Source organism: Felis catus, chromosome A2, assembly GCF_018350175.1.
Source record: "Felis catus isolate Fca126 chromosome A2, F.catus_Fca126_mat1.0, whole genome shotgun sequence".
In the NCBI taxonomy this organism is placed as follows: domain Eukaryota; kingdom Metazoa; phylum Chordata; class Mammalia; order Carnivora; family Felidae; genus Felis; species Felis catus.
Window position 1 is genome coordinate 13294268 of NC_058369.1, and position 22912 is coordinate 13317179.

At 58.9% G+C, this 22912-nt stretch overlaps 2 protein-coding genes and 1 long non-coding RNA gene across 7 annotated transcripts; 1 reads left to right on the plus strand and 2 right to left on the minus strand.

Annotated features, from left to right (window-relative positions):
• Positions 1-1436: 1436 nt before the first annotated feature.
• On the minus strand, positions 1437-3307 carry INSL3 (insulin like 3). 2 transcript variants are annotated; one of them, XM_019819501.3, is made up of 3 exons: positions 3087-3307; positions 2137-2223; positions 1437-1983 (listed from the first exon to the last, which is right to left on the minus strand). In XM_019819501.3, exons 1-3 carry the CDS (start codon positions 3277-3279, stop codon positions 1781-1783), a joined length of 483 nt encoding a protein of 160 aa, XP_019675060.2. In that variant the 5' UTR covers positions 3280-3307; the 3' UTR covers positions 1437-1780. The 2 variants fall into 2 exon arrangements, with proteins under 2 accessions (XP_019675060.2, XP_003982118.1); XM_003982069.6 differs by lacking the exon at positions 2137-2223 and having other exon boundaries at positions 3087-3306.
• Positions 3308-4758: 1451 nt separating this feature from the next.
• On the plus strand, positions 4759-5320 carry LOC123381197. The gene is made up of 2 exons (XR_006587920.1): positions 4759-5000; positions 5085-5320. It is a non-coding gene; the product is annotated as an uncharacterized LOC123381197 (long non-coding RNA).
• A 95-nt stretch (positions 5321-5415) lies between these two features.
• Positions 5416-22314, minus strand: JAK3 (Janus kinase 3). Of its 4 annotated transcripts, none has more exons than XM_023247208.2 (24): positions 21998-22308; positions 19643-19835; positions 19070-19193; positions 18146-18257; positions 17809-17954; positions 17164-17458; positions 16467-16589; positions 16197-16354; positions 15633-15744; positions 15187-15373; positions 14311-14438; positions 14012-14143; positions 13223-13307; positions 12679-12806; positions 11896-12028; positions 11669-11820; positions 11399-11549; positions 10663-10802; positions 10397-10586; positions 9999-10123; positions 9561-9733; positions 8838-8955; positions 8400-8510; positions 5416-7501 (listed from the first exon to the last, which is right to left on the minus strand). In XM_023247208.2, exons 2-24 carry the CDS (start codon positions 19824-19826, stop codon positions 7388-7390), a joined length of 3321 nt encoding a protein of 1106 aa, XP_023102976.2. In that variant the 5' UTR covers positions 19827-19835; positions 21998-22308; the 3' UTR covers positions 5416-7387. The 4 variants fall into 4 exon arrangements, 2 of the variants coding, with proteins under 2 accessions (XP_023102976.2, XP_023102969.2); XM_023247201.2 differs by having other exon boundaries at positions 19643-19839; positions 21998-22307; XR_006591335.1 differs by having other exon boundaries at positions 8400-8622; positions 19643-19839; positions 21998-22313.
• Positions 22315-22912: the final 598 nt, after the last annotated feature.

Consider the following 22912-nt stretch of genomic DNA (forward strand, 5'->3'; position numbering starts at 1 on the left):
TGTGTCTCCCTCTCTCTCTGCCCCTCCCCCGTTCATGCTCTGTCTCTGTCCCAAAAATAAATAAATGTTGAAAAAAAAAATTAAAAAAAAAAAAGATCATCCTGGATTAGGAATGGGGTGGGTCCCAAATCCAATGAAGGTGTTTTTGTAAGAGAAATGAACGCAGACATGGAAAAGAAGGCCACGTGAAGACAGAGACAGAGGGGCTCCTGGGGGGCTCAGTCAGTTAACCGTCCGACTCTTGATCTCAGCTCAGGTCGTGATCTCATGAGTTCATGAGTTCAAGCCCCACATCGGGCTCTGGGCTGGCAGTGCAGAGCCTGCTTGGGATTCTCTCTCCCTTTCTCTCTGCCCCTCCCCTTCTCTCTCTCTCTCTCTCTCTCTCTTTCTCCCTCTCTCAAATAAAAATAAACATCGTTTTTTAAAAAGACAGAGGGGCACCTGGGTGACTCAGGTGTCCCACTTCGGCTCAGGTCATGGTCTCAAGGTTCATGGGTTCCAGCCTCGCACTGGGCTCTGTGGTGATGGCTCAGAGCCCGGAGCCTGCTTCGGATTCTGTGTCTCCTTTTCCCTCTCTGCCCCTCCTCCACTCGTTCTCTCTCTCTCTCTCAAAACTAAATAAACATTAAAAAATTAGAGAGAGAGAGCTTGGAGTCATGCATCTAGAAGCCAAGGAAGGTCAGGGATTGCCAGTAGCCACATGGACCAGGTACTTCCTCAGAGCCTTTCGAACAGAAACCACCCGGCCACACCTCGACTTCTGTCTCTGGCTCCTAGAACCGGGAGCCGGTTCTGCTAATTTGTTATGGCGGATGTAGGGAAGTAAGACACATGTGACAGCTGGATCGCGTAGTCAAATGCTTGGTCGTTTTCACTCCGGAGGCCTATCGTACCATTTCCATCTCAGGGTGACTGGAGGTTGCAGGTGAGAAAAATGGTCAGAGTCGGATCAGTCAGTGGCCACTGTGACTCATTCCGGCGTCCATACGTTTGTCCGCCGTTAAGTGGCCGTTCGGTGACATGAAGCCCGCCCCCCTCACGGGTCTTGACAGGTAACCTGGATTCAAATCCTGCTCTTGGCCATTGCCTCTGTGTCTGACCTTGGCAAACAGCCATCTCCCCCGGGGCCTTAGTTTTCCCTTTTTTTTTTTTTTTTTTTATACTGTTTATTTATTTTGAGAGAGAGAGAGAGTGCATGCGTGCATCTCAGGGCTGATTCTACCAACCTGACCCAAAATCGGATGCTTAACCAACGAGCCACCCAGGTGCCCCTTGTTTTCCCACTTCGCATTGTGATGATTCACAAGTTTCACGCTCCTGAAAGTGATGGGTGGGTCCCCGTGGGTCCCCGGCTGCCGGGATACGACCCACCCACGCAAGGGCTGACCCAGGCTTGTCCCTTTTTCCTTGAGAAAAATGCAAAAGGCTGCTTCGGATTCTGCAGGAGCTTAATTTATTTACTATTAGGGAGACAACAAGGGTCGGTGTCACGGATATGGGGTGGGTGGCGCCTGGGGCTCCTCAGAGGTGAGAACATTTGGCCCTCAGAGTCTGGCATCCCCGTGAAACCAAGGACCCTCCAGGCCAGGGTTGAAGTGCGATCTTTTTTTTTTTTTTTTTTGCAGTTGGCCCCACAGAGGAAGGTGGCCCGGGGGAGGCGGTGAGTGCTGGGAGGTGATCCGCCCCGTCCTCCCAGATGGGGCTTTATGGTGCTCCGGGAGCCCACCAGACCCGACCCCTGGGGGGTCTCTGGATCCTCTGAGGCCACACCCAGGCGGGTTCAGTGAGGACACAGGGTCAACAGGTGCTGCCGGGTGCAGCCACTGAGGCAGCAGAAATGTGCAGGGTTGGCGGCGGCTGCCCGGCCGGGGCGGTGACGGCGAGAGGCCTGGGGCAGGGGCTGTGGCACCACAACCAGCGTGGGGTCCCCATCGGCCACCAGCCCGTGGAGATGTCGTCCTTCCAGCCACTGCAGCAGCTCACCTGGGGACGGAGCAGAATTCAGCACGGACAGGGGACCCTAGAGGACCCCTCCCCAATACGTGCAGACAGCTGCACGCTCACGTTGTGCCGTGACCCACCACTCAGGATGTGCACAAATAGAAAGGGAGCGGCTGCTAAGTGCCTACTGTATACCGAGCACGGACATAATCCCCCATCCAGGTGTGCGCACTCTCGAGCCGCGCTCAGGGGTCCCCGGTTGTGCACGTTTCCACGAGCCACCTACCACACAGACGCGCAGACGCTTCACAAAGCCGAAGACAGCAGAGGTGACATGTGACCTAGACGTGTGCACCCGTGTGCAGGCTCACATGGACACACGCACACACGGGCACACAGCCTCGTACCCCTTCCCAGTCTCCCCCTATGGGTGCCCGCCTGCATCTGGGTCGCAAAGACGCACACATCAGGACACACACGTGTGACGCGCATGGGCACACAAATCTGTTTTCCACCCTCCGCACCAGGGCCCGCAGTAGAGTGAGAAGAGCGAGCGCTGGCCTCAGTGCGCAATTCAAGCGGGAGCCTAAACACTCAACAATGAAGATTAATCCTCTTTTAACGCACTGTTTTTAAAAAACCTAGGGGCGGCTGGGTGGCTCAGTCGGTTAAGCGGCCGACTTCGGCTCGGGTCACGATCTCGCGGTCCGTGAGTTCGAGCCCCGCGTGGGGCTCTGGGCTGACAGCTCGGAGCCTGGAGCCTGTTTCGGATTCTGTGTCTCCCTCTCTCTCTGCCCCTCCCCCGTTCATGCTCTGTCTCTCTCTGTCCCAAAAATAAATAAACGTTAAAAAAAATTAAAAAAAAACCCTCAAGTAACGCCCCAAATCGCGAAGATCAAAACGCTGGGATTGTAAATAAGGCCGGCTCTGACCGTGCGCTTGTAAGACTCCGCCTCGCTCGCCTCGCACTGATTCCTGCCCGGCAGGGGACGCATCCTTGGCGAATTTGCACACACCGGTGGGCAAGTGGACCCCCGGGACGCGCGTTGCAAACCACCCGCCTGCCCCCGCCCCGACGCCAGCGCCCGCGTGCACCTGCCCCAGCTAGAAACCCCGGGGCGCAATCGTCGCGCGGCTCCACTCACGGTCCCCGCCAGCCACTCGCCGCCCGTCTTCGGAGGACCAGCGCGGGCCCCCGCACACCCGCACCAGCGCGCGCACCAAGTGGTGGCCGCACAGCTTCTCTGGGGCTTCCGGAGCAGGCGCGGGGCCCAGCGCGAGCGCCAGACCGGTGCCCAGCAGCACCAGTGCCCAGGTGAGTGGGCGGCGGGGGTCCATGGCGGCAGGAGTCCGGCCCCAGCGGGGATCCCTTCTTATAGGCGGCCAGCCAGCCCCAGCTGGGGGACCTTGGATGGGGGACAGAACGTTCCGCGGGATGGCTCAGGGAGAAGGTCAAGGGTGGGGTGAGTGCAAGTGTAGTGTAAGCCCCAGCAGGTGTGTCCCTCCTCCACTCCCCCCCCCAACCCAGTAATCTCTATGCCCCAAGTGGGGCTCGAACTCAAGACCCAGAGATCAAGAGTCACGTGCTCCACCGCCTGAGCCAGGCTTTGGTATAGTATCTGACTTAAACTTTTGATGGGCCATCTTCAAAGGTGGCTATCTGGGGGCGCCTGGGTGGCTCAGTCGGTTAAGTGACTTCAGCTCAGGTCATGATCTCACGATTGGTGGGTTCGAGCCCTGCGTGAGGCTCTGTGCTGACAGCTCAGAGCCTGCAGCCTGCTTAGGATTCTGTGTCTCCCTCTCTCTCTGCCCCTCCCCAGCTTGTGCACATGCTCACTCTCTCCCTCTCTTTCTCAAAAATAAACTTAAAAAAAAAAAAATGATGGCTCTCTGGAATAAACTGATTTGCCAGCCACACGACTAGAGAAAGAACCAGGCTGCCTTCCCCCCCACCCTCGTTTCTTCCCCTCCTGGGGCTTTAAATTCCCACTCGTATGTTTTGTTTTGTTTTTTAATTTCTTTTTAAAAGTTTATTTATTTTTGAGAGACAGAGAGCACAAGCCAGGGAGGGGCAGAGAGAGAGGGAGACACAGAATCCAAAGCAAGCTCCGGGCTCTGAGCTGTCAGCACAGAGCCCGACACGGGGCTCGAACTCACAGACTGCGAGATCACGACCTGGGCCGAAATCAAGAGACAGACACTTAACGGACTGAGCCACCCAGGCGCCACCCCACCCCTGCCCCCGCACCCCCCACTACTCGTATGTTTTAAGTTTACCAAGAAACAATGGGCCCTGGAAACCCTGGGCTCCCATCCTGGAGCCAATAAGAGCAAAGGCCCAGCCAGTGACCAAGCAGCTCTGTCTCAGTCCCCCCTCGCCCCTCTCACTATGTGGCCTTGGGGGCGCTGGGTGATCTCCAGGTCTGGTAAGTGAGAAACCTTTATTTTTTTTCAGTTTCCCGATGGGTGTCCGGCGGAAGGGCGTCTTGTAAGCAGAACCACAAAGGCCAGTCCAACCACGACACTAGTCATCGATCAGCTGAGCCCTAACTAGTGCAAAACACCCCCTCATTTCCTATGTGTGAGCCCCACTCCCCTTCGTGAGGGTGTCTGGAGGGGGTCGCTTCGGGAGGGGGTTAGGTCGCGGAGGCCAGGGGGGTGGGGGTCCCATCCCGGAGTTGGTGCTGCCGAAGGAGGGGCCGTGAGAGGATGTGCCCCCACGCCCCCTCCCTGTCCACGCGGGGACACAGCCAGAAGGCAGCCATCTGGAAGCCGGAGGGCCCACCCTCGGCCGACCCCTGGCACCCTGATGCACCCTGGTCTCAACCGTCCAGCCTCCGGAGCTGCGGGAAGGAAGCGTCTGTCGGGGAAGCCGCCTGGTATTGTGCCACAGCAGCCTGGACGCGCCGAGCCGGGGCCCGAGACGGCCAGAGGAAGGAGTCTGTACCAGGACACCTACGCGGCCATGCACAGGGACTCAGGCCACCACGTGGGGGGAAGCGAGCCCTGTGCTCCGAACATTAAACTCCCGCTCTCTGTCTTAAATCCACCCAGAAAGAGTAAGCCGGGGAAACCCTAGGCCCCCACCCTGGACCCCAGTGACAGCAGAGCCCCAAGCCTGAGTTTGCACTCTGTTCCTACAGGTGACCTCCATGTGTGGCCGGAGGCCGTGTACCATGGGTGTTGCCGAAGGGCACCTCGCCATTGTAGGAAGAACCCCAAGAGTGGTTGTAACCTCCACACTGGTTACAGATCAGCTGGATCTGCATGAGACAGTGAGGGGCCCTCCCCCTGGGCCAGGGCCATGGGCGTAGCTCCCCCAGGAGGAGCAATGGGGGAGCAGTCTTTTTAAACACAACCACCACCACCATTTTATTTATTTAAAGAAAAAAATTTTTTAATGTTTATTTTTGAGAGAGAGAGACAGAGCGTGAGTGGGGCAGGGGCAGAGAGAGACGGAGACACAGAATCCGAAGCAGGCTCCATCCAGGCTCTGAGCTGTCAGCCCAGAGCCCAACACAGGGCTCGAACGCACGGACTTCGAGATCATGACCTGAGCCGAAGTCGGACGCTTAACTGAGCCACCCAGGCGCCCCCTTATTACTGTATAAATGACACCTTGGCTCAGAGAGGGGACCGCCACACTTGCCCATGGTCACAGGAGGCTGGGCCTGGGGCTGGGGCTGTTGGCCGGCTCTGTCTCTCCCTTTGGGCTGGGCAGGGACTGGTGGGCCCAGAATGAAGCTGGCTGTGTTTGCTTGGCATCTGCTTGGTGGCAGCCTGGTGCCCAGGAGGACTTAGGACCTCGTTTTACCAAGGAGGGCAAAGAAGCAGAGACAAAAGAGGGCCCGGGCTGAGAACCGTATCTTGCTTGAGCCCAAAGCAGCCCCCTTCCACCTTGCACCCAAGCAGATGGCTTTCCCGGGGCTAAGACAGCAGGTGAGACAGAGAGAGAGAGACAGAAGAGAGACACTGTGTCTCTCCCTCTCTACTTCTCTCTGTGCCTCTTCATATCTCCCAGCCATCCCGACGAAGACTTGCTTGGCCCCCACTGATGTTAGACCCCCTCCTCATAGCTTGGCCCTCCCAGCCCAACCTTGCCCTCTGACCCCCCCCCACCCAGAGCAAACTGTTCTCTCCACCCACCAGGAGGCTGTAATCAGCTTCTCAGGACAGAGCCAAGGCCAGCAGCTGGAGCTTTCCATCCCCCAGCCCTAACCACATTCCTCCCCAGCTTACAGCCTCCCATAACGCCCCATCACCCCAAGTCCAGCAACTAAACCATTCTTCTCGCTGAACTTTATTCATTCAACGAACATTCCCAGAATCCCCTTTGTGCCCCCCCCCCCCACAGCCCAACCCCCAGGGAGCCTCTGGGTGAGAGGACACAGATCTGGACAGACACCCCGGCCCTAGGATCAGAGCGGAGAGTGATCGGCCGGTGAGAAGTGGTGGGAGCATGCCAGGGAAGGCTGCAGGGAGGGGATAGCTGGGGTTTTGAGAGATAAATACGTTTTCCAGGGGGCAAAAGTGGCAGAAAAGACTGCAGGCAGGGGAGAAGTGGGGGTGGGGGCGGGGGTTACTCAGCCTGCCCAAGATGCTTTCTCACAAGGCTCTGGAAACTGTACAGCAGGAGGCCAGCACCATTAATCTGCCCATTATACAGGAGACCCAGAAAGGGGAGGCAACTTGCCTGCCATCACACAGCAAGTGAGTGGCAGAACTGTGGGCTCTTAACCTCTGTCCTCTGAGCCTCCTCACTCTCACCATGTTGTTCCCTCCGCCGAGAATACCTTTCCTTCCCTTAGCTGCTGCAAGTCTCCAGGGTCATCAACTGTGTGACCCTCCGGTCAGGACAGAAAGGGCCCCGGTGTGCAAGTGGGCCAACATGAAACCTGACACGCTCTGGTACATTTAGGGCGGACTGTGATCCCAGCCTTCCTGGCCCCCAAAAGCAAATTTCCAACCAGGGCAGCTGCTCTTGTCTGTGGCTCGCTCCAGCACAAGAGGGAGGGGGGACAGAAGCCTGGGATCATATATTTAAAGCTATGCCACGTCCTCGCTGCGCCAGGAAGCCCAGGACCAGATCCAAGAGGGTAGGAAGATGGGAGGGGCTTCGGTCTGGTTCCTCAATTCCCATCGCAAGGCACAGCCGGCCACGCCCCCAACCGAGGGATTCATCTTGAACCTTTTCAAGTTGCTGAGGCCACAGGCCGGTTGTTGCCCCCCAACAGGGGTGGGTAGCCCTCCCAAAGGCAATGTCATTGCCCCGTGGGGATCTCTGCGAAGCAGGAAGCCCAGAGAGTGGCAACGTCCTGCCGAAGGTCACACGGCCCATCCACAAAGACCAGAACCCAGAGGTGTGCGTGCAGCGTGCAGGAGAGAGAAAAAGGAAGTGCGCGGGGCTCTCCCTGCGGACAAGCAGGGCAGGCGTGAATCTCGCACTCTATGCTACCCCCCGGCTTCCACTCCACAGTGTATCCAGTTGGGGGCCCAGGGCACTGAATGTTGGCCGATCTTGCGGGCTCGGGGCCCAGCACAGCTTCATGAGCTCATGAACCTGAGGGGGTGCGAGGAGACAACAGGATCATACGTGCAACTCCTATTCACCGTTTTAAAATGTAAATTCACCTCCATCCCTCCTCGGCTCCAAAACCTCCCCTGTCTCCCTACAGAACTTCGAACAAAATCTCATCCCCTCCCGTCTCCCTCCATCACCTGGTCTCTTGTTTCCTGCCCCCATCTCGTTATTTAAATGCACCAAACTCATTCCCACCTCAGGGCCTTTGTGCCTGCTGTGTCCTCCACCGAGAATGCCCTCTCCCGGCTCTCCCCAGGGGTGGGCTCCTCCTCCTCCTCCTCTTTCAGGATCGCCCCCTCTAAGAGGCCCTCCCGGACTTATCACCCACCCTCATGTCCCCCTGTTCCTCTCTTTCCAGACACTGGTAACCACCAGAATGTTCTTGTTAGCCTCTGCTGGTTACCAAGAGGACAGGGTGGTATCTGTTCTGTCCTCTGCTGGGTCCCCAGCACCCCAGCACAAAGCCCAGCACACAGTCAGCACTCAGTAAACATTTGGGGCCTGGGCAGATCAATTTACGGATGACCAGCCTCACGTCATAGTCATACACTTCCGCAAAAGTTGTGATGATCCACTGTAAGAGTCATTAACGTTTATGGACTCTAAACTGAGTACTGGAGAGGTGTTGACTTGCTTGACCTTCCCCCCACCCCATAAGGCATTGTTACTCCCGTTTTGGAGATAGGTAAACTGAGGATCTGAGAGTATTTGTGACTTGGCATACAGCCACAGAACAGCCAGAATCCCCGTCAGCTTCAAGCCCCAGGGTATGCTCTCAATCAAAAGGCAGCGATGGGTGGGGAAGTCCAAAGGGGCCAGCTGGCTGGTCCGGGGAAAATCTAGAGTGGGAAACTGAGGCAGGCCCTCCAGCGCTCACCTCACCGGGGCAGGCAGGAGGCGCGGGCAGCCTCTGGCCCTCAGCCAGCAGCTCCAGGAGGCGGCAGAGGGCGGGGACGTCTCGCTCACATCCCATCATCCGGAGGAACTCCTAGGGCCAAAGGGAGCACCCGTGGTGGGGGAGGAGCCGCCCGAGCCTGGGGCCAAGGGGCAGCCATAGTGAAGGCAGGGAGAGAATCACCCGCGGTGGAGAGAGAGGGCCTCTGTAAGGGAGAAGGAAGGGTCATCTGTGATGGAGGCAGAGGGGGCTGCCAGTGGTAGTGGCGGTCAGCCATAGTGGAGACGTCCTCCCCATTATAGACGGCCTATATAACGCTGGGACCAGTGACCGAGCAAATAGGGCACAAACGGGGCAGGGACGGGCCAGGAAGGGATGAGGGAGAGGAGGGTTACTGGGGATCCAGGGGCGCTGACTCACGGCTGAGGGGCTGCAATTCTTGTTGCCGTAGGTGAAAAGTTCGTACAGGACGACCCCGAAGCTCCAGACGTCCGATTGGCGCGAGAAGATGTTGTCAGAGAGGGACTCTGGGGCGTACCTGGAGGGGGGGGGACAAGGAGGTCTTGGGATGAGAGAGTGAGGCAGAGGACGGGAGAGGGGACAGCCTTGGGCTAGGGGAGCTGGTCAGTTGTAGGTGGGGTCATTCCCCCCCCCCCGGAATGTAGGAGGTCATTCCCGGCTCCGGGGTCAGTCTTCCCCGCCTTTGGGATGGGGTATTCATTCACCAACCCAAAGGGGGTCTGGGAGGGCTCAGGGCGGAGAGCCGTGGCTCCAGGGAGAGGGGCCAGGACAGAGGGGCGGAGCGGGGTGGGACCAGGTTGTGCGGAAGGGAGGGTATGCTGGTAGGAAGGCCAAGGTGGGGGGGGGGGGGGAGGAGCCAGGACGGTGGGAGGGGCGGGGCCAGGACTGTGAAAGCCCCGGAGGGATCAGGGGAGAGGGAGAAGCGGGAGGCCTGGGCGGGGTCAGGACGGGGCCCAGGCTCCAGGGGGAGGGGCGGGGCCGATGCCGAGGGGGCGGGCCGGTGCGCTAGGAGGAGGGGCCAGGACGGCGGCAAGGGCGGGGCCGCGGCCGGCGCCCGAAGGCCGGAGCGAGGTGGGGGCCAGAGCAGTGGGGAGGAGAGGTAGGCCGGGGCGGGATCCCCACCAGAAGATGGGGCTCTGGCCGGGCTCGCGGACCACGTAGTAGTCTTTGTCGAGCGGCAGCAGCTTGGCGAGGCCAAAGTCGGCGATCTTGACGTGCGTCTCGCTCTCCACCAGGATGTTACGGGCCGCCAGGTCGCGGTGCACGCAGCGGCGGGAGCCCAGGTACTCCATGCCCTGCGGGCGACCACGTGGTGCGGACCCCAGCATAAGCCGCAGGGGCCCCAAGCCTGACCTGGGATCCAATCCCGCAGACCCCAAGCCTGACCCTACCCTGGGCCCATCCTGCACTCCAGCGCTGACCCTAGCCCTAATTCAACCGCTTCTCCGACCGGACCTGGGCTGCAAACTTCAACCTGCAGCCTTCCCCGCGACTCCACGCACACCCCCACCCGGGCCTAGCCACCTCAGGCCCCAGGTCCCCCCAGGCACGGCCCCGCACCTTGCAGATCTGCGAGGCGTAGAGGAGCAGGCGGCTGGCGTCCAGGCGCGCGCGGTGTCGCTGCAGGAAGTCGCGCAGGCAGCCGCTGGGCAGGTACTCCATCACCAGCCGCAGGCTCTGGCGGCCTGGGTGAAGCGGGGAGAGGCTGGGGGGAGTCACCACAGGGCCCAACTCTGTCCACCCCCCCTCTCCATTCTTCCTCCCCGGTCAGAGTATGACCCCGGGCCCCTCCCAGCCTCGGGATTGCTTTCTATACAATGGGAACCCCAACAACGACGCCTTTCGTGGCCAATGGCTCTTGAGTACTTTCTACAATATACATTGATTCCCTTAAACCTCATAATGACCCATTTTCCGGGTGTGGAAATGGAAGCTTCCACGTTTGGGAAGTGGCTCACCCGGGCCATAGCTGACACCGCGGTACTTGACAATGAAGTCGCTGTGGAGGGCTTTGAGGATCTGGATCTCCCGCTGGAAGTCCCTCTGCTGGTCTGGCCCGCTGTGCTGAAGCTGCTTCACAGCCACTAGGGCCCCCGTGTTGTCGCCCAGCGGGTCATAGCGGCACAGCTCCACGCTGCCAAAGTTGCCCTGGGGGACGGCGGGGCTGGTGTCTACGTGCAGGGGTGCTTCCCCGCCCAGCCCAGACCAGCCCAGCCCACCTCACCTTGCCCAGCTGTGAGATGTACTTGAGATGTCTCTCCTCAAAAATGGTAGGGTCCTGGCAGGCGTAGAGCTGGGCGCCATTCCACAGCCCATCACGGGGCGCCAAGGCACCAGGTGTGGGGTCTGAGAGGAGCTCATAATCTGCGGGGCACAGGTAAAGCGACCAGCACATTGAGTCCTGGGTCCCGCTCCTAAGCTGACTTGCTGTGGGGCTTCGATCTGCCTGCTTACCCTCTCTGTGCATTATGGCAGGGCCACCGCAAGCCTGAGGGTACTTTGTGGGGGCTGGAAAAAGATGCCCGCTGGGCAAAGGCAGCCCCCTTAGGTGCCACGCAAGCTGTGCAACTACCCATAGCTCCGGGGCACAGGTAAAGCGCTGGAGAAGTGCTGGCCTGGCCCATGGAAACCCAACATGGGGACCCTCCACAGTCTCCCTCTTGTCTGCAAAGGATCCGGCACAGGATGCACGGAGCCACACAGAGGGAGAGGTGCCTGTTGACCCGGACACCCTCATTGAATGAAAAGTAAATATCCATCACATTCAACCTAGAGCTGAGGCGGGGAGGGGTCTGTTTGTTACAGCAGCTGTTGAGGCTCATGCTGACTGTTACAGTCACCAACCACTCCAACCTTGCCAAGCACATAGGGCAGGCTCTGCGGGCAAATCTCCCTTCTTCCCTGCTCTGGGCGCGGTATGACCTGCCAGCCCCACCCACCCTGCCCGGCCCAGCGGGCACCTGAAGTGATGAGGCTGTTCAGGTCACGGATGATGGCACGGAAGGAGGGCCTCTGGCCTGGCTCATAGGCCATGCACTGTTGGATCAGGGTGGCCAGCTCCATCCACTTGGGGGCGGGAAGGTGCTGCCGTTCCTCGTAAAACTGGAGCTTCTGAGGGTGGGTAGAGTGGCTGGTCACTGCCAGCGCACCCTCAGGAGGCCCCTCCAGACCAGCCCATCCTCCCCAGGCTGCCAAATGGGGGCTTTGGAGGCCACCACTGGTGCTCTGACCTTGGCAGGATCCAGGGTACTGATGGGCATCGGGATCCCGCTGAACACTTCCCAGACTGTGGCACCGAAACCCCACTTGTCAGCTTCCAAGCCAAGGGTCCGGGCCTCCTGGAGACACTCAGGGGCCACCCAGGGGATCCTGTCAGTGAGCACTGGGGAGCGGGGCTGGGGTCAGGGGTCTGCTCCCCGGCCCCACGAGGCCCCTCCCTCCACCCTTCCACACTTACTCTCCAGGCTCAGCACAGTGGGGCTGACACCAGGGTCACTCAACTTGATGAAGGGCAGGTTCCCGTCAGCCCCCTCCCGAGCCAAGAGCACCTTCCGGGCTGAGACATTGCCATGGGGGAGGCCTTTGTCTTCCTAAGGGGGCCGGACACAGAGAAATGCCAGGGAGGGTTTGGTGGATGGATAGTCTGGTTGGAGAACTACCACGCATCCTTCAAAGCCCACCTGTTACTGCTGAGACCGCTCCCTGGACTACTGGTAGGTCCTCCCCTTCTCAAACCCACCCTGTGGCTCCCCGTTGCCTTCAGGACAAGGTCAGAGGCTCTCAGCCTGGCTTTCAAGGCCCTTTGAGATACTCGCTCACTGTCCCTATGAGATTCTTCCACCCCCCCACCCTGGTCTGCCAGCCGAACTGCCTGATTCATGCCAGGACATGCAATACGCCTTCTAATCTGCAGATCTTGGCCCAGGCTGTGTCCCTGGCCTGACACGCCCTCCTTCTTTCCTCCTCTTGATAAGCTACTGTGCAGCCTTCAAAGCCCAGCTCTGGCCCTCTTCTGTCCTCCTGCCCAGGCCCATTGCTCCCTACGCCCCGGAGACCCACCAATGACCAGCTGCTCTTCTCTCCTGGTCCTCACACCTCTGAGCCTGTACGTAGGCTGTTCCCGCAGTCTCAAATGCCCCTCTTGGCCTCCTTGCCACACTCCTACGCATACCACAGAGCCCGCGCCCCATTCCCCCTCCATTCCATGAATGGAGGGTAGAGCGGGCAGAGGAACACTCACCAGATAGTTGAGGGCATAGGCCAGCTGTTTGATCACCTGCAGCTTCCAGCTGGCTGGTACCAGGTGGCCAGACTTGCGCAGATATGTATCCAGGGCTCCCAGGCGCACAAATTCCTGCACCATGACACCTGGTGGCAGCAGGGCGGGGCGGGGCTGGGAGGCGGGACTGCATCAGGGGTCCCGCGGGCTCTCAGTTCGGACCGTTCCCTCCATCCTTACTCGACGCACCCGTCCTCCTCCTCACTTCCCATGAGAGCACTATGCCCGCAACGCCTGGAAGGCGGTGAGCTCTCTCCAGAGCTCACTTCCGGCCCTTTGCGTGTTCCGCCGGGAACATGCCCCTTCCTCCTCTCCCCTCGTCCCTGCTGACCCTTGCCTTCTCTGCCTCGAACTTACCCAGAATCACCGTCTAACCTCCAAGGCGGGCTAGCGGCCTCTGACCACCCACAGGGCGCCGCCCCCAACACACATGATACCGTATCCCCCCGTCATGTGCCCGCTATGCGCCCCGTGGGCAGGGGTGGGGACGAGGGTGGTGTCTCACTGTCTCCAGCCATGCACACGCCGTGGAGCAACACGAGGTGCTGATACGACACTTGGCTCATCAGGCTCGCTGCTTCCAGGAAGGACTGGGGAGAGGAGAAGGGAGAGAAGGCCCATGGGTTCCTCCCGCTCCAGGGTCACACCGAGGACCCCATACTCGCTGCTCGCAAATCGGCCTCGGGAAGAGACCTCGTCCCAAGCCTCCTTTGACCTTGGAGTCTGTCACTGGGGTACACAGCACTCTGTATCAAGGTTTTCTGGCGGGGGCTGGAAGTCCCGGCTGCAATTTGCGTTGGGTCTCTCACACGGAAGTGGGACATTTGGGGTTGAAGGCAGGCTCAAGCCTTCCCTGGGTGGCCCAGTCCCTGCTGATACTTCCATCTACCTCACTCCCCTCTTCTCTATCCACTGGCCTCTTTACGGTTCCTTTTTTTCTTTTTTTTTTTTTCCAGTTGTATTTATTTAAGTCATCTCTACACCCCACGTGGGGCTCAAACTCATGACCCCCAAGATCGAGAGTCACATGTTCTTCCAACTGAGCCAGCCAGGTGCCCTTAAACATGCCGGGCACAACCCTGCCTCAGGACCTTTGCACTGGCCGTTTCTTCCGTTTGGTGTACTCTTTCTGTTTGCGTCTAAATCCCCTGACCCCTTCTGCGTTTCATGGTTTGGAGATGCCGTGGCTACATTTCTGTCGTTTTAAGACCTGTGTGTGTTTAAATTTCTCTGCATCTACAACGCTCTCTCCAGCCAGTCCTGACCCCACACGCATGGTCCCCATCACCCTCACCTCCATGCAGTTTCTGTGCTTGGCATCCATCACTTTGAGTAGCACCTCTGTCTCCCGGGCTTCCCCGTCCACAGCCTCATGGCGACAACCTCGGTAAATCTTGGTGAAGGACCCGTGACCCAGGTTCTCGTGCTGGAAGAGTAAGGGGGCTCCTGCTGGGACTCTGGCCTCAGTTTACAGATAATGAAACAGAGGCACAAGGAGGTCATGTCACATGCTTGAGGCCACACAGCAGAGGGTGTAGACAGGATGTGGACCCCAAATGAGGCTCCCCCCCTCCGCTTTCGGGGGCCACTTACCCACTCCAGGCTGTCAGCGGGGATCTTGTGAAACGTCATCTGACTCAGCTGACACTGGGATTGGGGCCAAACAAGGGATGATGTGGGAGTGCTGCAACCTCTCCGCACCACGATCAGGTTGGACTTTTCTACGGGGCGGAGGTAGTGGGGGAACAACCAAAGGCCAGAGGTGAAAGACCCCCTAAGGTTGGGTCACGCCCTGTCTTAGTCTGGGGTCTCCCCCAGAAGCCAACCCTGAGGTCAGGACTCGAGTACATGATTTCTTTGAAAGGAGGCTCCAGGGGCCACCTGGGTGGCTCGGTTGGTTAAGTGTCTGACTTCAGCTCAGGTCACGATCTCACTCGGTTCGTGAGTTCGAGCCTCCCATCTGGCTCACGGCTATCAGCGTGGAGCCTGCTTTGGATCCTCTGCCCCTCCCCCCCTCTGCCCCTCCCCTGCTCTCTCTCTCTCTCTCTCTCAAAAATAAATTTTAAAAACCTTTAAGAAAAAAATGAAAGGAGACTCCAGGAAGCCCCAGTGGGGGGAGGGGGCGGGGGGGATGACCCTGTGAGCCACCTAGTCTCAGTCCTGCTAGAGATTCTGGAAGACTCCGAAGAACCCACACCTCCAGTTGTCCCCGCCAAGGGGTTTGTCTGAGAGTGAAAGTCACCCAGAGGAAGAGGCAAGAGATGGACGGAGAGAGACTCCGCGCCAGTGACATCTCTCAGATCCCGCCGCGTCTGGACCTAGTGGTGCCTGAAAGTAACATCCATTCCACAGGCCAAGAAGTCACCTTTTCTTCCCTAACCCATGTTGACGGGCAATCTCTGCCGCTTGCCACACACGAGGCAGGGCCCCCGGGTCGACTGCGCGGCCCAGGGGAGGGGGCGGGCTCACCTTTGGGTCTGGGGGCGCAGCAGGAGGTGAGGTTCAGCGCAACCCCATCCACGTGCAGCCCAGCATCCCAGCAGGCTGCCAAGAGCTCTCGAAGACTGCTGTGGGGCCGGCCGAGGCCAGCCAGGGAGAAGGTTCCCGTGGGGTCACACCGGATGAGGCAGCCCTTGTAATCAGGACCCAGGGGCGTCTGCAAGGAGGAGTGCTCCCTCAGTGGAAGCGGGCAGCACCTTCCTCCCCCTCACCCCCTCTCCCTTGAGCACCACTGGCTCATTTCCAAGCCCCAAGCCTTTGCATATGCTGTTCCCTTCTGGGAATGCCTCCACTCCCCGCCTCCCCCCCCCCCCTTCTTGGAGGAGCAAATACTGACTCTATGTTGGGTCTCAGCTCAAATGTCGTTTCCTCCGGGAAGCCCTCCCTGCCCACCTGGCTCCCGGTGGCGGACCGACCTGGACGCAGACAGTGAGGAGGAAGCTGTCGAAATCCTGGGGGCTGCGGCGGAGAACATAGGAGCCGGGAAGGGAGCCCCCGGTCTTGAGCTTGTTGATGGCAAAATCCAGGCTGTGGAGAAAAGGTGGGAGGAAAACACGGCGGGAAACATAGAGTTGGAGGCAGAGAAACCGAAGCCAGACTTCGGTTCTAACCCTGGTCCCTCGGAAGCCCTGGGACCCTCACCAGCTAACATCCCCTGTCTCCTTCCTATTTATAAAATGTGCCAAAAGTTGGGGCTCCTACTAGGGGATTAAAGGGGAGGCTGCAGGTGGAGCCTGGTGCCATGCATCCCCAGGAATGGGCGCTGGGGCCCTGAGGAGTCAGAGAGAGGGACGCCGCTGCCCCCGGACAGCAGAAGGGGGACCCCAACCTCCCTGAGCGCCAACCATGCCCCAGGCGCTGTTCCAGCCTTGTCCAAGGCTCCAGGGAGGGAAGGGCACCGAGGCACCGAGAAGGGGAGTGGCCGAGACTCGAACCGAGTTCTAGCTGCGGAGGGCGGGCATGCGGGGCGGGCCCCTTACGTGATGGGACCGTGGCACTGTTCGGCCACCTCCTCCAGCAGCCGCGGCGGCGCAACCTCCTTGCAGAAGAAGTGCCTGGAGTCGGAAGTCAGCCGGAAGTAGCCATCCACGAGCGCCACGAAGGACAGGGCCGCGGGCAGCCCCGGGAACTCGGCCTCCTGTGAGGATCCGCGTCAGCGCGCCCCCCCCCCCCCCCCCGCGGCCCGGACGCGACGGTCCCGCGTCCCCGCGGTCGGGGTAAGGCGGGAGGGGAGAGGGTCCAGCACCCACCAGGATCTGGTTGTCCGTCCTGGTGACGGTGACCAGGCGGTGCTCCCCGGCGGGGCCAACACGAGGAGCCTGCTTGATGCTGATGTCCACAATTTCTGGAAAGTCGCAGAAGGGCTGGAGGGCCTGGGAAGGAGGGGGAGGGCTGAAGCTGGGGGTCCCGTCCCCTCGGAGCCCCCGATCCTTCTTGGAAGCCTGGACCCCACAAACCCACACCATAAGCCCCGACCCTCTCGGCCTCCCCCAGCTGCAGCCCCTTCCCACCTGGCGCCTGTCAAGCCCAGGCCCCTTTTATCAATCACACCCCTTTCAACCCCCCCATCCCCAAAGTCTCCCACCCCACCTCTGCTAAACCTCACCTCCCTCTGTCGGTGGGTCCCCTCCCTGAGCCGCGCCCCCTCTCAGCTCCACACTCCAACTCCCAGTCTCTCTTGGAACACCGGGAGCCCCGCCCCTACGCAGTCCTGACCCCTCCCCTCCCTCCAATTAGCCACGCCCCATCTCTGCCCACCCAACCAGTCCCCTTCCTCTAAGCCCCGCCCGTTTTTTTCATTCCCGCCCACTCGCTCAGCCCCACCCCTCGCAACGGGCCCCTCTCGGAGCTCTCCCAGTCTTTCCGCGCCTTCACCCCGCCCACTCTCCCGCCCTTCCTTCCTAGGCTCCTCCCCTGCCGTCGGTCCCGCCCTGCGGCCTCCCACACCTCGTGTCCTCCCGGACTCCAGTGGATGCCGCTGTCACCAGCCACTCGGAGCAGCCCCGGAGCATCCTGGCCACCAGCAGCCCCGGGGAGGCTCACGAGGAAGGTCTCGGCGGCCCTGGCCGGGTCCAGCCTCTCCAGGTCCATGATGTACTTGGCCATGAGCGAGTGCCTGTCAGCCTGGCAGGCGGTCACGCGGCCCAGGGCCCGACGCACAGTCCTCCGGATACGCTTCCGCGTCACGAAGCTCAGGCCCTGGATCAGGTCGCGCAGATCGGGGGGCAGGCAGGCCTTGTAGCTACGAGTGGGGGGTAGCAGGTCGTCACTGGGGGGAGGGATCTCCACAGGTATGGACAGGGACACGCACAAACCCAATTTTAGTTGAGGGGCTGGCGTGTGGCCTCAGTTGGAGGGCACGACGCACACACGGGGGTGGGGGGGGGGTGGGGGAGGACGTCAGGGTGGGGAGGGCTGTAGGCTGGGGCTGGGGCTGGGTTGGTGGGGTCCTGAGTCACATGAACACACTGCAGACTTGTAGGTGGGAGGCCTCGGGAGGCCTCGGGAGCCCGGGCTCCGGCAATGCCCTGGTGGAACCACGTTTTCTGACTCCCAGGCAGAGGCTGGGTATCACAGCCTGGAAGCCCTCACCTGACGGTCTTCAGCAGCTCCTCAGGCTGTTGAGCCTGCTCACGGGCCATCCGAGCCAGGTCCAGCACTGCCAGGCTGAGACATTCACCCTGCTCCTTGAGACTGAGGCCCACGGCGAGGCGGCCGCTCACCAGGTCATTTCGGTGCTGGGGGCCGGTCACAGCCCGACTGTGAGCCCTGATGTTGCCCTACAGACCCCCACCCTTGGGCCGACTCCCACCCCAGGGCTGCTTCAGAGAGGGTCAGCCAAAGCCACCCCACCGGGACCCTTGATGTTGCCCTGTGGATCCCCCCCACCCCCCTCCTACTCCGGGCTGAGCCCCATGCGGACCCCTACCTGGGCGAAGAGGTGCTCCAGGACTGGCAGGTCAAGGATGGCACTGGCCAAGTCCTTCCGTAGCCCGAAGCGGTGGCATTTCTCCAACCCAAACCAGTTGGGGAAGTAAAAGCTGTTAGGGAAGGGGAAGAAGCCTGGAGTAGGAGTATAGAGGGCTGGAGGACGGTGCCAAGACCTCACAGAGCCCAGGTGGTGCCACTGACTTGCTACGTGCCCTTGGACAAGGAACCTACACTCTCTGTGCCTGAGTTCCTCATCTGCGAGATGAGCAGTGATCACATCCTCCCTGGGGCACCCACCGGGAAGCGCAGGGAGATGAGAAGGTTGTAGGATCGCTGTCGCTTGATTTGAGTTTTGAAATTTCTTTCACGTTTACTTCTTTTTGAAAGAGAGAGAGTCAGAGCGTGAGCGGGGGAGGGGGCAGAGAAAGAGGGAGACACAGAATCCGAAGCGGGTTCCAGGCTCTGAGTTGTTAGCACCAGAGCCCGACGCGGGGCTGGAACTCGTGAGTCATGAGATCATGACCTGAGCTCAAGTCGGACCCTTAACAGACTGAGCCACCCAGGTACCGCTGATCACTGTTGTTTTCAACTCCTCATGCCCTTTGGGGCACCTGGGTGGCTCTGATTTCGACTCAGGTCATGATCTCACCACTCACGAGATGAAGCCTTGCCCTGAGCCTGCACTGACAGACAGAGCATGCTTGAGATTCTCTCTCTCTCCCTCTCTCGGCCCCTTCCCTGCTGATGCTGATCCTCTCTCTCTCTCTCTCTCTCTCTCTCTCTCTCTCTCTCTCTCAAAATAAATAAATAAACATAAAAAAGAAAACAAAAACAAAAGCAACTCCCTGTGCCTTCGACCAAAGTCACCCCCTCCTGGTAATTTAACCCACCCTTTGGGGGGTCGGGGTGATGTGTTTCTTACCGGAGCCTGTAGAGCAGGACTTGGGTGCTTGCATCCTCCACGGAGAAGATGTGGCTCGGGGGGTACCAGTAGGACAGGTCCTCCGTGGCCAGAGCAAAGAGGGAGTGGTACACAGGCAGGATGCCTGAGGGGATGCCCCCATCAGCACCCTCCTAAGCTTCCCCCTCTATCCCCTGCAGGGCTGGCATGGTTACCTAACCCCATGCAGCCCTACAGGGCTCTTTTCCCACCTTCAGCTCTGACACTGCGTCCCACCCCTGCCCACACACACTCCAGAGCTCCCTATCGCCCTTAGGAGAGAATCCACACACAACCTACTGCCCACCCCTCTCCCCAGAGAGCCTCCTCCCACTGTACATTTTACCTCAAGGGATGACCAACCTTTCTGCTCATGTGCCTCTGGGTCTTTGCACAGCCTTTCCCTGTGCACCTTCTTCCATTTCCAAACCCTTCCTCATCCCTCAAAGCCCCAGCTCCAATGCTGACTCCACTTGGTAGCTATTCCAGCTCCCAGTCTGGGCCCCCCACAGCCCCACCCCGCTCTTTGGCCCAGCCATCTAAGGACCGACTCACCACTGGCCTTAGCAGCCCAAACACATAGCTCTTCAGCTGAATGGTCCCCAAAGGAGAAGGACAGGCGTTGTGGGGGTCCGGGGCCCCGAGGGGGCAGCAGCACGTGCAGGGCACCAGCCTCTGAAGACGAGAGGCTGCAGGAACGCTGAGGGATCAGGGGCGTCTCCTCACTTGGAGGCGCCATGGGTGTAGCCTGTCTGGACACAGAGAGAGGCAGCCACTCAGGTCTGGCCACAGGGAAAAAGACTACAAAGCTTCTTGGGGTGTGGGGGAGACGGAGATGCTGCTGGGTGAGGTAGGGTTGAAGCCGGTGAAAGAGGGAGAGAGGAACAGAGAGACAGAAAGAGAAAGACAGAGATGGAGAAAGAGAGGTGGGGAGCTGAGTGTGCAAGGAGGGTGAGGAGTCAGAGATCCCCAGGCAAGGGCTATGCTGGGGGCTGGAAGATACTCTACACCCTAGGAATTCTTTTTTTTCTTTTTTCTTTTTTCTTTTTTTTTTTTTTAGTATAGTTAACACACTTAATGGGTGTGAATTCTTGTCAGTGGCCAGGGCAGACATCTCCAATCAATCTGTAGTCTCCACATATACTTTAGGGCAGAATCCCTGCCCCTGGCAGGCATGAGCAATCAATCACAGATGCACAGATTTGCTGACGGGGAAACTGATGGATACTGGCTTGTGTCTATGGGGATTTAAGGCGACCGTGATGGACCATCACTTCCTATGGATCTAGGAGACTCAAGCACTTCTGCGGCTGGGGCTGGAAGTGTTTGCATATGATGCAATGCCTGATGGCATGCATCAGATCCAGACTGATGTTGACTCAGTCGATAGGGACCTCCGTCTTGTCTGTCCACCACCACTACCACCCCTGTCCCCTTTATCACTCCCACTATTCCTCCCCGGAATGGGCCCAGGAGGAAACTGCCCCTCATCCCTTATTCCCAAAGCTCGGGACCCCTGGCTAGGCAGAGGGAACGGCTGGGCTTTGGGTCCTGCGAGAAAGGGGGAGTAGATGGACAAGATCCATTTACATTATTGACTCGAATAAAGGAGACACAAAGAGAATATTGGGTAAAAAAAAAACCAAACAACAACACAAAACTATGTACCAGAATAATAGTGGGGGGGGGGCAGCATTAATGAGCTTTTAACACACCCAGCATATAAGCCTAGAGCTGGAATAGGTGAAGACCCTAAGCTCTGGGTTCAAATCCCAACCCCACCATATCCAAGCTTTGTGACCCTGCCAGGGTTCCATTGCTAGGACTCTACTTTCCCAGCTATGAAATGGGCTGACTCCCCGCCTGCCTTGGTTTGCTGAGCTGAGCCCCAAAGTCTCAACATTTTTGATTCTCACTAACTGGCACAATCCTTGGCAACAAGCCGAGGGAGCAGTTAACAAAAGTCAGCTAAACCAGACAGGAAGGTCCCGTGGCAGGGCGGTTTAGCGGTTCCTATGGGGGAAGGAGGGCATGAGGGGAAAGAGATCTTTCCCGTAGGGACACCCCAGTGTCACTAGCTTCCAGACCTGGAATCAGGACTTTCCCAGTCACTCTCCCCAGAGGGGATCACTTCCTATTTCTTTTTTTTTTTTCTTGAAACGTTTGTTTATTTATTTATTTATTTATTTGAGCGAGACACAGTGCGAGTGGGGGAGGGGCAGAGAGCAAGGGAGACAGAATCCGAAGCGGGCTCCAGGCCCTGAGCTGTCAGCACAGCGCCCGAGGCGGGACCCGAACCCACGAACCGTGAGATCATGACCTGAGCCGAAGTCTGAAGCTCAACCGACTGAGCCACCCAGGCAGCCCCCACCCCCCTTTCTTTTTTGATCACTTCCTAACAGCGACTTAATTGTGGTCTTCGTGGTCTTTCATGTAAACAGAATCAGGCAGTGTATCTTTCCTTTCAAATAAATCTTAAAGATACAGCCACATTTTAAATACTGAAGGTAAAAAAAAGAAAAAGCCAGAGGGGGTGCTTGAGACCCGGAAAAATGCCCTTGTTTTAACTCCAAAAGTTCCATAGCCCCCGCAGTGGGTTGGTCACCCAATGCTCTGGCCTGGGGCCTGGGAGGGTGGAGGCTGGGAACTGTCCCTCCAGGGACGATGAACTCCAGGCTCGAGGCACAGTGATACATTCAGGTCCAGAGAGCTTGGAATTTGGGGTCTCACGTTATGCCGAACAAAGCTGAGGCCCAGAGAGGAGAGCGTTTGTCACAAGCCACAGAGCCAGCCCTCCCAGCTGTCTGTCTGGCAGCTTTCCTCAGAGGCCTTTCCTTTGTCCCCAGCCACAGCCATTCACACACTCCCCCCAACCCCCACCCCAGAGCCATGTGGCTCGCCAGCTCTTACCTGGCAGCGGGGGACCCTGGGCCAAGGACCGGAGGGCAGAGCCGGGAGGGAGACAGCAGGAGGAAAGTCCCACCGGGCTCCTTCCTGTGTGGGCCCCTCGGCTTCCTGAGCTGCTGTCACTTACTGAAAGTCATGGCCATGTGGGGGATGGGGACCGGGAGGTAAGAGGGCTTGGCCAGGGAGGGGCAGACAGTTCCAGAAGCCTCCACAGCCCGGTGGCCCTCCTCAGACAGGCTGTTGGAGACCCTAGACCTAAAGGAAGGAGCGACAGGACAGAGAAGGGCCCCGGTCACAGAGAGGCTCTCAGCTGGCTCCGCACTCCCTCACCGTGGGGCCCTGGAAATGCCCCAGCAACTAGGGCCTCAGTTTACCCATCCGTAGCACGACGGGGTGGGGTATGCAACAGGACTAATTCTGCACCCAGGAAGGAAACAGGGAAGTTGCCCCAGATAAATGTCAAGTTCTTCTTCAGGGTACTTTCCCCATGAGACCTTAGGAGGAATAATGGGCCCCTTCCGTGCACCACGCTTTCTGCACAACGCTGTTTGTTCTGTGCACAACCCTAGAAACAGCTCTAACCAGGCAGACCAGGCCTGCCTTCAGGCTCACCTCACCCTCTGGTCGGTCAAGAAGACGATTACTAATTACAGATAACGAAGAAAACCAGGGTGGGGCACCCGAGTGGCTCCGTGGTTCCGGTTAAGTTCCTCTGTTGGAAACCAAGGTCTCAGCTCAAGTCGTGAACTCTCGGTTTGTGAGTTCAGTTCCCCATGTTGGGCTCTGTGTTGACCGTGTGAAGCCTGCTTAGAATTCTCTCTCCCTCTCTCTCTGCCCCTCCCTGGCTCTGCTCTCTCTGTCTCTCTCTCTCTCAAAATAAGTAAATAAAACTTAAAAAAAAGAATAAAAGAAAGAAAA

Bases quoted from the DNA above. Each gene is read 5' to 3' on its own strand.
- INSL3 (XM_019819501.3), bottom strand. From the start codon at position 3,279: ATGGACCCCCGCCGCCCACTCACCTGGGCACTGGTGCTGCTGGGCACC. The intron at 2,224-3,086 runs GTGAGTGGAGCC...TCTGTGTGGTAG, and splicing joins GCGAGTGGCTGGCGGGGACC to GTGGCTCGTGGAAACGTGCA. The intron at 1,984-2,136 runs GTATACAGTAGG...CTCCGTCCCCAG, and splicing joins GGGGATTATGTCCGTGCTCG to GTGAGCTGCTGCAGTGGCTG.
- JAK3 (XM_023247208.2), bottom strand. From the start codon at position 19,826: ATGGCGCCTCCAAGTGAGGAGACGCCCCTGATCCCTCAGCGTTCCTGC. The intron at 15,745-16,196 runs GTAAGGGGCCCG...TTTTCTCCACAG, and splicing joins CAGTGCCACGGTCCCATCAC to CCTGGATTTTGCCATCAACA. The intron at 9,734-9,998 runs GTGCGGGGCCGT...GGTCGCCCGCAG, and splicing joins ACGCCTCGCAGATCTGCAAG to GGCATGGAGTACCTGGGCTC.